At 35.0% G+C, this 12,762-nt stretch overlaps 1 protein-coding gene across 1 annotated transcript; it reads left to right on the forward strand.

The window, feature by feature from the left end:
* Window positions 1–121: 121 nt before the first annotated feature.
* Window positions 122–12,160, forward strand: LOC145638116 (uncharacterized). The gene is made up of 17 exons (XM_081689072.1): window positions 122–581; window positions 669–711; window positions 2,898–3,019; window positions 3,184–3,291; window positions 3,540–3,681; window positions 3,763–3,852; window positions 4,408–4,503; window positions 4,612–5,101; window positions 5,518–5,660; window positions 5,830–6,179; window positions 8,213–8,380; window positions 9,805–10,095; window positions 10,191–10,532; window positions 10,772–10,816; window positions 10,897–10,982; window positions 11,186–11,267; window positions 11,423–12,160. The coding sequence occupies exons 1-17, from the start codon at window positions 405–407 to the stop codon at window positions 11,501–11,503; spliced, it is 2,856 nt and encodes a 951-aa protein (XP_081545198.1). The 5' UTR covers window positions 122–404; the 3' UTR covers window positions 11,504–12,160.
* Window positions 12,161–12,762: the final 602 nt, after the last annotated feature.

Raw genomic sequence — 12,762 nt, forward strand, 5'->3', positions numbered from 1 at the left:
GACCATTAAAAACAAATTGATATTAAAGTTCGAATTATTAAAAAATAATAAAAAATTGGGATTATTTTGAATGAACGGGGCAAAGTTGAGATTATTCTCGTCAATTTTTCCAAAGTTTTAACATTATTCATGGAACGCTAAACTACTAAACTAGTGTTCCATATTAACTAGATGAAGTATTTTCTCTTTGATTAAAAATTCATCTCCCATCTTCACCAAAAAAAAAAAAAAAAAAAAAAAAAAAATTCATCTCCCATTTTCCCGCGTTACAATTTCGCCCTTTTCCCGTCATCTTCTTCCCACTCTCACTTTCTCTCTCTTCCTCTCAGCTACTTAACTCAAAATCAACAAACTTTCTCTCTCCTCTTCCCTTCTTCCAATTTTTCTGGAAAACCCAGAAAACAATGGAATCGAAGCCATTTAAGGGTTCAAATGTGTTCATGTCCAGAAATTTAGTACCTCCCGAAGTGTTCGATTCTCTTCACGATGCCCTAAAACTCAACGGTGCTACTGTCTTCCTTTGTTGTGATCCTTCTCGCAACTCTCCCAACGATTTTCATGTCATCGCTTCATCTCACCATGTCTGAATTACTCCTCTTCTCTCTATTTTTGCGCTTAATTTCTTGCTATTTTTTGATTTTTGTTTCTGGGGTTTTCAATTTTTGCAGGAAAAATTTGAGGATTTGAGGGCGAAGAAATGCAATTTACTAGGTAATTTGCGTGCTTTTATTTTGGGATTTTTTGTTTCAATTGGTAATAATTGATGAAGACTGAATGACTTGTGCAATACTTACTTTTTAATTGGATTCTTGCAACTGATAATACATAATCAGAGTTTTCAAAAATGTGCATTCACAATTGTGTACCGTGAAAACAAGAACATCGAAAGGAAGTGGAGGGAGTGGTATTTATAACTGGTTATTGACCTTGCAGGATGCAAGTATTTTAGGTGACTTGTTATTGTATGGTTGTAATTTTGATAGGATTGTTGTGGTTTGAGGTGTGAGATGATCGAGAAAGATACGATGATTGGTGATGATTTTTGTTGAGGTTGCATAATATTGGGATGATAATGGTGGAAATAGAAGGGTTTGGAAAGATATTGGTGGATCATATTAGTTGTAGAGTTGTAAGAGCAACAATGTTAGCATTGTGATGTTGTTCTTTTTGTTTCCCTGTGTGTATTAAACTGTATTTTGTCAATATTGGTTTATTATAAAAATATTGTTTCTTTAAATAGATTAGTGTTTGAAACCCTTAATGTGAAATTAGAGGTCTTGTATTTGACTTTAATCCATATTTTTCTACTTGAAAGGTCTGTAAATCATAATTAAGACCAAGTCATGTATAACGTGACAACACGTCATTGTAAATGCTAAGCTTGAGGGTGATGTCATTGCCAATGTTCTGGTGGAGGGTGCCATGCGGTATGGTCTTGTGAAAAAGCAATACCTTTATTTTGAAAGAATAGTATGCTTGAAGAATAGGTACTTATGTTTATGTTATATCATTTGATATGTGCCCGTGAGTGTTGTCATTTTACTGGGGGCTTTTAGTGGGTGTCTTGTGTGGCTAAGTACGAGAGTACACTTTCTAGAGTGACCGATGTTATTTTATAGAGTGACCGATGATGTTATTGCCCTTTCATATATTCCTCTCAAGTAGTTGTATTATTGTATAAAACTTACACTATATAGTCTTTCTTATTGGGAAATCTGGATAGTATTTTCACTGTGGTTTGCTCTAATGAAAAGCTAATATATTGGTGAATGATGTAGAAGACACTAGCACTTTGTTTGCAATGCAAAGAAGGAAGGAAATGAAGGGGAGGGAAAGAGGAGGAAGGGGAGGGAAAGAGGACGAAGGGGAGGAAAGAGAAAGGGAGGGAGGGGAAAGGTGAACATTGTATTCCCTCCAAATTATTTACAAGTTTGGAGGGATTATGCTTATTAAAGAGAGAGGGAGGATCCCTCCCTCCCCTTCAATCCTTTATCCAAACAAGAGAAATTGTCTTCTTTCTTTTCTCTTCCTTTTCCATTTCCATTTTCTTCTGTCCAAACAAACTGTTAACTTCCAGGAATTGTTGGACTACAAATTGAAGGACAATGCATCTGAGTTAAGAACCAAATGTGTATATCTTTTTTATTTATGGGTTTCATTGCTGGTCTCACATGGTGCTGAGCTTCACTGAAATAGCTGCTTTATTTCTTGTATGATCATCAGCTACATTTGACTGGTAACGTTTGAATGGAAGGTATTATTTATTTCATGTCCCTTGTATGACCATGAGTCAAGCAGTTAATGCCGAGATTTTTTGTGTGATATTTATGTTATCAATTCTATCACACACTAAAAGTGGAGCAGTCAATCTTGTGTTTTAACTTTTAAGAACCTAACTGGTTGAAAATTTACTTTCAGTTGCTGTACTTTTCAGTACTGTCTTCAACCCATAACTCCTTATGATTTTTTTTTCTAAATAATGGTTGTTTGCATAATATTATGTTAGGTGCATGATAGCATATGAAAGATCCCGCTACAGTGGCAGACTGATGAAGTGTTGGATTATGTTAGAATATCTGGCAAAAGATAATAAATTGGGTGTACTTTCAAGTTACAATTAAGCAATTGTATCACTTTTATATTTTGTTGATTTGATTTATACGATGTATCCTTGCTGATGGTTGATTGAATTGAATTATTTACTGTATGCATGCTGATGGATGAGGTATAAGGAGAAACTTTTTTGTCAATTTTTTTTTGACAAAAAAAAAAAAAAAAATCTTTATCAAACTTTCTGCAGTCTTTCTGTAACCTTTTTTGTCTTTATCAACTTTTCTGCAGTCTTTCTGTAATATAATAGATCGTAGATTGTAAAATTATTACTATTTTATTGGCAGGTCCACAATGTGTTCTTTCCTGTGCAAAAGAGAGGCGAGGGCTGCCTAGGCTAGGTTATTGTTGTTGTCTTGCTATGGATGGTGTTAAAGTTCTTGCATCCGGCTTTGGGCAAGAGGAAAAGGTATTATAAGGGATTTTGTTCATATTTTTGACTTTGCTTGGGAATTTACATTTTCATCTCTTCCTGAGATGCTTTGGCTTATCTTGATAATAATGAGTCATGTGCCTTTGGTTATGTATATGTTCTATTTTGTTTGATACCTCATTATAGTTAACATTTTGCAGGAAAGAATAGGAAAGCTAGTGACTGCTATGAGTGGTAGCTTTACTACTAAGACTTCCTTGGATGTTAACTTTATTATCGTGAAGAATGTGATGGCTGGAAAGTACAAGGTTTTTTATTTATTTATTTATTTTTTTAATGGTTTATCCCCCCGCCACCCCTTCTTTTTTTAAAAACTTTTGGATCTTCAAGATGCATATTTGTAATTTATTCTAAATGTCTTCTCATATGAACTTTCTACCTTGTTATTTGCAAAACTCAGATGTAGTTTTGTCTATGTCAGCGACCTCAGATGTGCTTTCTGTCTTTATTATTGCTGTTCAATTCTCTTTATATGTCTCAATTCATGTTTTGGCAGTGGGCTGCGAGTAAAGAGAAGAATATAGTCACTATTAATTGGTTGAACCAATGCTGGGTTGAACACCGTGTTGTTCCCCTAGAACCATACAGAGTCCCACCCTTCTCAGGATTGATCATCTGTGTCACTAGAATTCCTGGAGGTTAGTTTTGTATGAATATGCTGATATTGTCTCTATTAATATTAACTAAATTTGCTGGCAATTTATTAACAATCTCTCCAGATGAGCGGAAGGAGATGGAGAAGCTTATCATACAAAATGGGGGAAAGTATTCTGCTGAACTGACCAAGCTCTGCACACATCTAATTTGTGAAATATCCTTAATTTTACTAGACTGCTCACTCTAATTCATTTTCATATATTTATGTAAATTATCTTTCACTATGGTAGAAAAAATTCCTCTATCCTTCTCTCTGGCAAGTATACCAGTGAATCTGTTACATGACACTTATATTGTCACGTCGTCACCAATGTTTCACACTGTTTTCCTTGGAAAATGAATTCTTCTGCTGAATTTCATATTAGTAGTTAATACAGTTTTCTTCACTTTTAGTTTTTTCCTTATTCGGTGGCAGTCACCAGTATGCTTGTATTCCTGTTTATGATTTTAGATATGTCTTTCACAATGTTGCTGTTACAGTATTGAATTATAATTTCCCCATTTTCTAACTCATTGTAAAGCAAATGTTTATTAACCCCTTTTGTTCTTGCATGGGAATTTCTCATGCTTCTGTTCCTTGTCTTACCTTCTGCTCATAAGATGCTTCTTGTAGATGTCACTTGTATATTTCGTCAATTAGAAATTTTGTGCCTAGCCTTTTGTCCAGAAACTCTGCGGATTTTGTTATTTTTTCCTTAACCATGCTCAAGTTCCCGAAGGTGACAAATTCAAAGTTGCAAAGAGATGGGGGAGTGTCTGTATTGTTGTTCGAAAATGGTTTGATCAGTCGATTGCTCGAAGAAGTATGCTTCACTGTTCTCGGTTTATTATGTACTTGTATTGTTTGTTCTAGGACATAGGTAATGCCCAACTATGAATGCTTACCTTGGAACTATTCTTTGTTATATCAGTATGTCTCGATGAGGAAGCCTATTCAGTTCTGAGTCCTTCCATCTCTTCAGCTTCTGCCTTGAGGAAAAAACTAATATCTAAGTCCTGTCAGGACAAGTGTACAATCAAGTCACAATCTATTTTGTCATCAGCAGCAACAGATTCATCTTTGCAAGCTGCTCCATCTGTGTGGACTACAGATTCTGATTTGGATGTTGCTCAATCTCAAAATCTTTCTACTGGTTGTCAGAATGTCTCTTTCATTTCCAAGGATGAGGAAATTGAACGACATGATCTTCCTGGTGATGCCAAGGAGCTGGATTGCTATATTGCTGATGATTCAGAATCTGATGATGGCTTATACCTATCTGATTGCAGAATTTGTTTAGTTGGTTTTAGTGCTTCTGATGTGAGAAAACTAGTTAGTATTGTTCGTAAAGGTGGGGGCTCTCGATACATGTCATGCAGTGAGAGATTGACACATATAGTTGTTGGACAGCCATCAGATGCGTAAGTCCTCTTGCACTTTTTTTTTTTTTTTTTTTTTTTTTTTTTTTTTTTTTTTTTGGTGCTGAAAAAATGCTATTTTTTTAATATTTTTTTTTTGTTATGCTTGAAATAGTCCCTTTGCTTTCCCAAGTGTAAAAATCAGTCATATCATCTTTCAAGAATCCCTTTTTGTGGGATCTTACTGGCTAGTTTTTTGTTCAGTTGTCAGCTAGTGATTGAGTCCCATACTTGCTAGCAAGTTGAAGGTTCAAGTTTCACCCCCAGAGTAGAACAGCTTCTAGTAGATCTCATGCTTTATGCTTCTCTTCTATTTATGATTTTTTAAAGCAACTTCTTTTTTGATATGTTGCACTTATGTTTTATCTCTGTAAAATCTAAGATAGATATTACCTTTTACATCTTGCATTGTTTACCAGCGAAAAGCGGGAGTTAAGAGGCTTGGCGGCTCATGGTGTTATACGTGTTGTTAAACGGAACTGGCTTGAAGATTGTGATCGTGAAAGGAAAGAGGTCCCTGTAGTTCAGAAGCACATTGCTTATGATTTACTTCTTTGCAAAGGTCTCTTTCATTGTCTATCAATTACTCTTCTTTTTGTTTGTTGAATTTTATCTATTTGTTCTAGTTGCTTGACTTTTCTTTGTTTCTGTGTATTCTATTACAAATGGTTTGGACTAACTTGGTGAATGGTATTCAACTTTTTTCTGTCCTCCACACTTGTGCTATAAAGATTCGATGAGCTTGTCAAGTAAAGCACCAGTTCCTGGTGTGAGCAGCGGTAAACAAGGGGAAATCTTAAGCATGCTTTTTAGCCCACCATCTGCTCCAAGTTCGGAAGCTGTAGGCTCGATTACTGATATCTCACTCGAGAAAAGTGGAGAAGACATCTTTGATATCAACCTGAACAATAGCTGCTCTACAGAGAGAAGTCAGAGAACAAAGACTTCTCCACGGAGTGCAAAGGCTTCTGCTTCAAATGACAAAGACACAAGTCAAATAAATAAATTACACAATGGAAAGTCTATACATGTATTCATCGGGAAGCGTTTTGGGTTTTCACTTTCTTTCCCTGATGATCAGGTTAGTTTTTTCTGATTCTTTTTTCTGCTAAGCAACCAGTTTGGTGTTTGTGAAGCATTTGACTTTATGTTCTTTTTGCAAAATATCAACTGCAGGACACATGATTATTCCGTTTGTAATAGCTGAATTTTCCCATCTTACTTTTCTGGTGCATGCGTCTTTTGCGTCATATTCCTCTCTCACCAAACATCATCATGAATGTTTAATGTCTTATTTCCATTATCTTAGGTGTCCATGCTGTATACTTGTATGACTAAGCTAATTTTTCATGCTTCTGAATAACAAACAACAATGTCAGCCTATTTCAGTTTCTGGTGAAGATAGGACAATAGATTATGATTTCATGTGTTACATACTTACATTAAAGGTCTAATTTCTTGTCAGTTGTCTCTAAATGTTTAGTTGACTTTTATTTGGGTATAACTAACCCTATGTTTAAGTAATATTAAGGCACTATTTTGTCTGTTAATGGGATAAATGAATGAAAAAGTAGATAATTTTCTTGTAGGAGTTACCTTAAAAATACTGTCAGGGAGCTTTTCTTGCAGTTTTGCATGGCAATTATGCTAGCACTCTCTCTCTCACAATGCTATCCCTTTGTCAGCACATTTGCCTCATTTGACCTTCCAAAATTTTGTAGTCAAACTGTCAGAGGGATTTTGCCAAATGTACTAAAATTGATGCCATTGATTTTTTTTTTTTTCCATAATACTTGTGCTACAGGTTTGTGATGTATGTTTATACGTTGATTTTATGCGTATTTTTAAATATGTGTATTTTTTAATTCTTTTTTTAAAATTTTAATATACCCCTTTAGCAAGTTAGCTACTTGTTTATCTGAAAAAGCTATAGCAGGCTGTGTTAGAAATCTGGAATAGCTTAAGTGGGAAGAGTTTCTCTCACCTGACCTTAAAATAGGTTAACACTTATCCTAATTATATTGGGAGATTCATATTGACTGGTGTTTTCATATGTATATTGAGACGAGTCAAACATCCATAAGGCTTGGCTCAATTCAACATTTTTTAACCAGGCTAGGGTTCAGGTTCAAGCTCAACTCGATCGTTCAAGCTCAACTCGATCTACAAAAGTCAGCTTGAACTTGGCTTCACTGCTACATTTTCAGATTCTGGTTTGAGTTTGAAGCTTGACTTAAGAACAATTTGAGCCAGGCTGAAACTTTGAGCATAGTCTGTAGGATTGGTTTTCTGATTTTGAAAATGGGTAATCACAATCTTCAATTTTAATTTAGTAAAAAAAATTTGTTAATTAGAGGTAGTTGATAGGGAAGAGAAAAAAAAACAAAGGGTTTATGTTATGTCTACTTTAAATGGAGGATTTATTAAATATTATCTATCACGTAATTATGTTTGCCACGCTCGCGAGACTATGAGCAATATACAATTTAATTTGAGTTTGGCTTGTTAAATATTGAAACTCTAATTTTGATCTAGAATTCAATTTGCTAACAAGCAAAGCTAGCCGGAACCATTTTTTTTTTTATGAGCCAATGCTGAATTTTTTAAACAACAGTAGTGTCTGTCCGTTCCTAGTCATATCCTTCACCTTTCCCATTCTTCTCATGGCTTCCAGTTGGGCATGTATAAGAAGAGTTGGGGGGGGGGGGGGAGACCATTTCCAAGGAATATGAGAATGTTTGGGTCTTAAAATGCGTGCATATGGACACTGGTGGCAAACTGGCAATTATATTATGGTTTTAAACTCCATGCATATATAATAGCTGTCAGCTATCTCCCAAAATGATATAATTATGAGTACATGATATTTCAATAACATTGATGGAGATCCAGGATTTTTAAATAAGTTTGGTCAATGTTGTATACAGGTGCAACTCGTGCAATGCTTTTTTCCATGATGATGCACTTGGTTTTGTTGTTGTTTAAAGTACTTAATTTGTACAGTATCTTAGCATCCAACTGTTTCAAATAGCTCTGTTTTTCAAATTTGTTGAGTATTCTAACAGACTTACTTGAATTTGTTTTGTGGGTGCTTATATATGGGGGATGGCTTAGAGAGGTGAAGTTGTTCAATGGATAAATGAAGGTGGAGGTGAGGTAATAGATGATCAGACCATCATTGATGTGGACTTCACCATTGAATCCCATGGTGCGCTTGACAGACCAACCAACACTTCGCAAACTACTTATGTGTCGAGTCACTGGATTCGTTCTTGCTTAAAGGTATTTATGTGTACCTTTTGAGGTTTATTCAACTGGTCATATTAAATACTACTCCATTGGGTTACTTCTAGTATGTTTTAATGTTGATGCATAAAATTATGAAATGAAGCTTTTGATGTGAATGATTTCTTCATGATCTGATCATTTCCTATTCACATCAATGCTGCTGAAAATAGGGAAATATAGCAAATTAGCACCAAGACTTTAACTCTATGTTCAAATTACCCCCTTAACTTTTAATTATAGCAAATGGACCCCAAAACTTAACATATCGTGCAACGTACATCTGAGCATCATTATTTAACAATAAATTCATCAAAACATGCTAATTTTTTGTATTAATAATAAGCATTAAGAGTATTATACATGCGTTATATTTCTTACCATTTCAATTAAATGTGAGCAATTGAAGAGATTAATCAAGTATGATGGTTTGCTAAATTCCGTTAATTTTTTCGCCCTTTGTCATATTTCAGTGTCAATAATTTCTATATTTTATAGTATGTATTTAATATGTATGATAATGTATATGCACAATATTTTGGATGTAATTAATTTTTTTTTTAACTTTTTTTTGTCTTTTATTGGAGTATATTTTATGAAATTTATATATTTTAATGTGATTTTGCTCAAATTTGATGTATAGGTTTTGATTGCACAATTATATTAAGTTGTGGGGTTAATTTGCTACAAGTAAAAGTTATGGGGTTACTTTACACCTGCAATAAAAGTGTTGGGGCTAATTTGCTACTACACCCGCTGAAAATACTATTGAACTGTAATTAAATTTGACTTTGCTGTGGAGGGAATGATGCTTTACTTAACTGGTACAAACAGTTGGCCCAGCATCTTCTTCTATTTCAATATACCCAAAACTGTTTAGTCCATTATAATTCACATCTGAAAAGATTCACGTTTGGCCCAAAGGTGACAATCTTTTCAGATGTGAATTATAATTGACTAAACCGATGTCCCACTTAGCTGCACTTGGTATCTTGTTACTCCACGTGTTTCACAATATTTGCCAATTGATTCTCTTCTCAAAAGAATGTATTGTTTTCGTATGTCCCTTCTTGAAAAGAGGAGGGGGCGGTGATGATAGCACAGTTGTTTGTATGTACTATAGGTCATCAAGTTGTCATTAAGAGAAGAAACCACAGCACTTGCGGCGCTTTTTGTGACTGCAATTTGCTGCTTTATCTGGAAGACACTTAGCTGTTTGAGTAATATAATATCATTTGCAATAATCTCTTTCGACTTCTATTTTGCTCTAGCTGCCTCTAGATAGCTAGAACATGGGTAGACTCCATGTTCATTAGACTTCCATCACTATTGATTAGAGAATACTGAAGAATTTAATGACCTTTGCTGACGTATGTCACCGTATTGAAAAAATTAACCAAGTGAGTAATTTTGCATTATAGGATGGACGTTTGCTAGATGCTGATAGTCACATACTTTTTTCTCCACTTCCCTGTCGGGTTCCCTTACCTGGTTTTGAGGGCTTACGGTTCTGTGTATCACAATATCCGGAGAAAGAGCGAATGCTTTTGCGCAATTTGTGTTTTGTCCTTGGTGCTAAGTTCGCTGAGAAACTTACGAGGAAGGTTACTCACCTGTTATGCAAATTTGCCAATGGCCCCAAATATGAAGCTGCCGGCAAATGGGGAGTTCGTCCAGTTAGATCCGAGTGGCTTTATGAGTGTGTCAGGAAGGTAAGACTTCCAGGTACATCCAAATTTTTATGCTAATCGTCCATCTTATTTCTGTATCCTCCTCGTAAACAATTTGGACATGCTATTTTATGCAGAATGACATTGTTTCACTAGATAATTTCCATCCAGAAGAAGTTCCTCAACATCCTGAGGCAGGGGTTTGCACTGTGACACAGTATCCTACTCAAGCTGCTACATTTATCTCTATGGATAATTCGTCACAGTTCTCAAGTCAGTCCCAGGATTTGAGAAAGGAAAATACCATACGTTCTAGTAAAAGGCTAAGGTTATCAGAATCAAAGCCAATTTCTGATCAGGATGATAAAACACATATAAATTCTGCAGCTGTGGAGATTCATAGCAATGCTAAAGTAAATGGTCAAAGTGTTCCTGATGTTGCTGCTGCTATAGAGGACTTATTGGAGCAAACAAGCAAGGTACAATCTGCTCTCTTAAGTTGATATGATCGTTTATAGTGTTTCGTTGGATAATGGTTGTGGGTGTGGAGATATCTTAATTAGTCAGTTCAAGTGCATGCATGTTTTTGAAATCGGTTATTCTACACCTAGTGTATGAATGATGAACTGTATGCTTCCTTTCTGGCCATTTTATTTGCATTTTGTTAATGTTTATTATGTAATCAATTGCTGGCTAAACCTTTTCTTTTGGATGTCAGATTCAGGATTTAAAGTCACCAGTTAGTAGAGAGTGTGAAACAAAAGTATCCTTGTATTTTGCTATCTTTGTTTTCTATTCTTGCTAACTCTGTGTCATTTTTTTACTTCCTTAATGATGAATTAGATTTATTCATCTGACTGTTCAATTCTCGTTAGAGATCATTCAGGTTCTCACTCTGCGTTTGGGCCTTCAAGACATTGGTTAAGCAGGTAACCTTCTCTACCTTTGTCCATATCTCTACCTAAAAAGTTTGTAGATGTTATGGATATCTTTGTTTCTACTGCAGATTTGGTCATTGGGTTGGGATGTGATTTGATTGAAATTTTTCCATAATTTGTTTTGTTTATGTTTGTGATTCACATTCTGCATCATGTTTTGGCTTACCTGATTTATTTTGGTCGTAATCTTTTAGTCTAGGGAAGGACCTTCACGATGCTTCTCGAGATCTTAACACAGGCAATAATGATGGATTTACTGAAACTCAAGATTCTCAGGTCTTTGTACTGATAAAATCTCCTTTTTCATTGTTCTTTATTTCTTCAACAATCCAATCCATGGGAAGATTTACATTCTATGACTTCTTGTAGAGGATCAATAGAAATCCTTTTCAATTATCTGAGATGTTGCTAACTTAAAGTCACAATTGCAGTTGGTTGGTTATGAAGAAGATCTAAGTGGCAGACAATTGTTGTTGGACAAAGCTCGAACCATAAGTAGTAGCATGACTTAAATTTCTCTACTGACTCAATGAGAAGAAAAGAAGCAGGGCTATCTTCCGGTAGGGAATGCTTAAGATGTCACTGAAATCATGGCCTTGCAGGGGGGAACTTAAATAGTTTTTCCCTCTGCAGAATTGAATTTCAGATTGTCTGACGCTCTGACTTGATAAATCATTACATTGGAATGGAGCTTTTGTTTCCAGTGATCATCATTTTTGATAGTTGGTTAAGCCTTTTCATTTTTCAAGGGTCTGATGAGTTACAGAGAAGTGCAGCACATAACAGCAGCTGGACATCATTTTGCTTTTCCGGATATGACTTCCAGCTTGGAAGCTGGAATCAAAAGCTGCTGATTCACATATTAGTGAACGGTAATTACTGATACAGGCTGCTATAAATATGCATTGTGATTCGGTTACTGAAATGCATTAGCTTGTTGCACGGAAATTCCTATCTTTCTCAAGGATTGCTTATTTGTACATGGGATTCTGTATATGCTGTGGCTAGGGTTGTTTGTAAATATAATAACTGTACACTTGTGTAATGTGTGGCCTTTATGCTGTATGTAGGAGGCTGGAGGTTGCATTTTTGTTGCATGAGCTTTGTGTAGCGTTTTGTTCCTTGACCTTCGTTTCCTTTAAATACGTAGTATTATATTAGCTTGGTAATCTTTGTGCAAGTTACACATAAAATAGTTCATCTGGGCCACTACAAGGGACTAATTATTTGATTACTTAATTAAGAGCTAGGCGCGAGCTATATTTTTTTTCATGCCTAGCTAAGTAGCTATGACTTGACTCTTGATCTTGAAACATTTTAATATTCGTCCTAGCATATTAAAAATTGGATTTTCTATATTTCAAAGTATTACATACTTGACACATAACACGCGTGTCAATAAGTTAAGTGCAGTTTTGAACCCATAATCTCATGGAATGAATATCACACGTCTTGCCATCTTAATTAACAATAATTTATATTCCATTCATCCACATAAATGTAGAATACACAAAAACATCCAAATTAAAAATAAATGGAACTCATAATACTCTTTTAATTCTTTTTAATATATTAACATTGTATTTCTAAATTATTAATACTAAAAAATTCAAACACTTTATTTGGAAAAAAAAAAAACCCCTTTAAACATCTCAGGGCAATGCCTGAATCAACACACTAGTTTGAGATTTACTTGGGGAGTACTTAGGCTTTTCTTATGTTATAAAAAGGCCTCATACCTTTTAGTCAAATTTGTATTCACGTGCAAAAA

The sequence above is a fragment of the Chenopodium album genome, chromosome 7 (assembly GCF_948465745.1).
Source record: "Chenopodium album chromosome 7, dcCheAlbu1.1, whole genome shotgun sequence".
Classification (NCBI taxonomy): Eukaryota; Viridiplantae; Streptophyta; class Magnoliopsida; order Caryophyllales; family Amaranthaceae; genus Chenopodium; species Chenopodium album.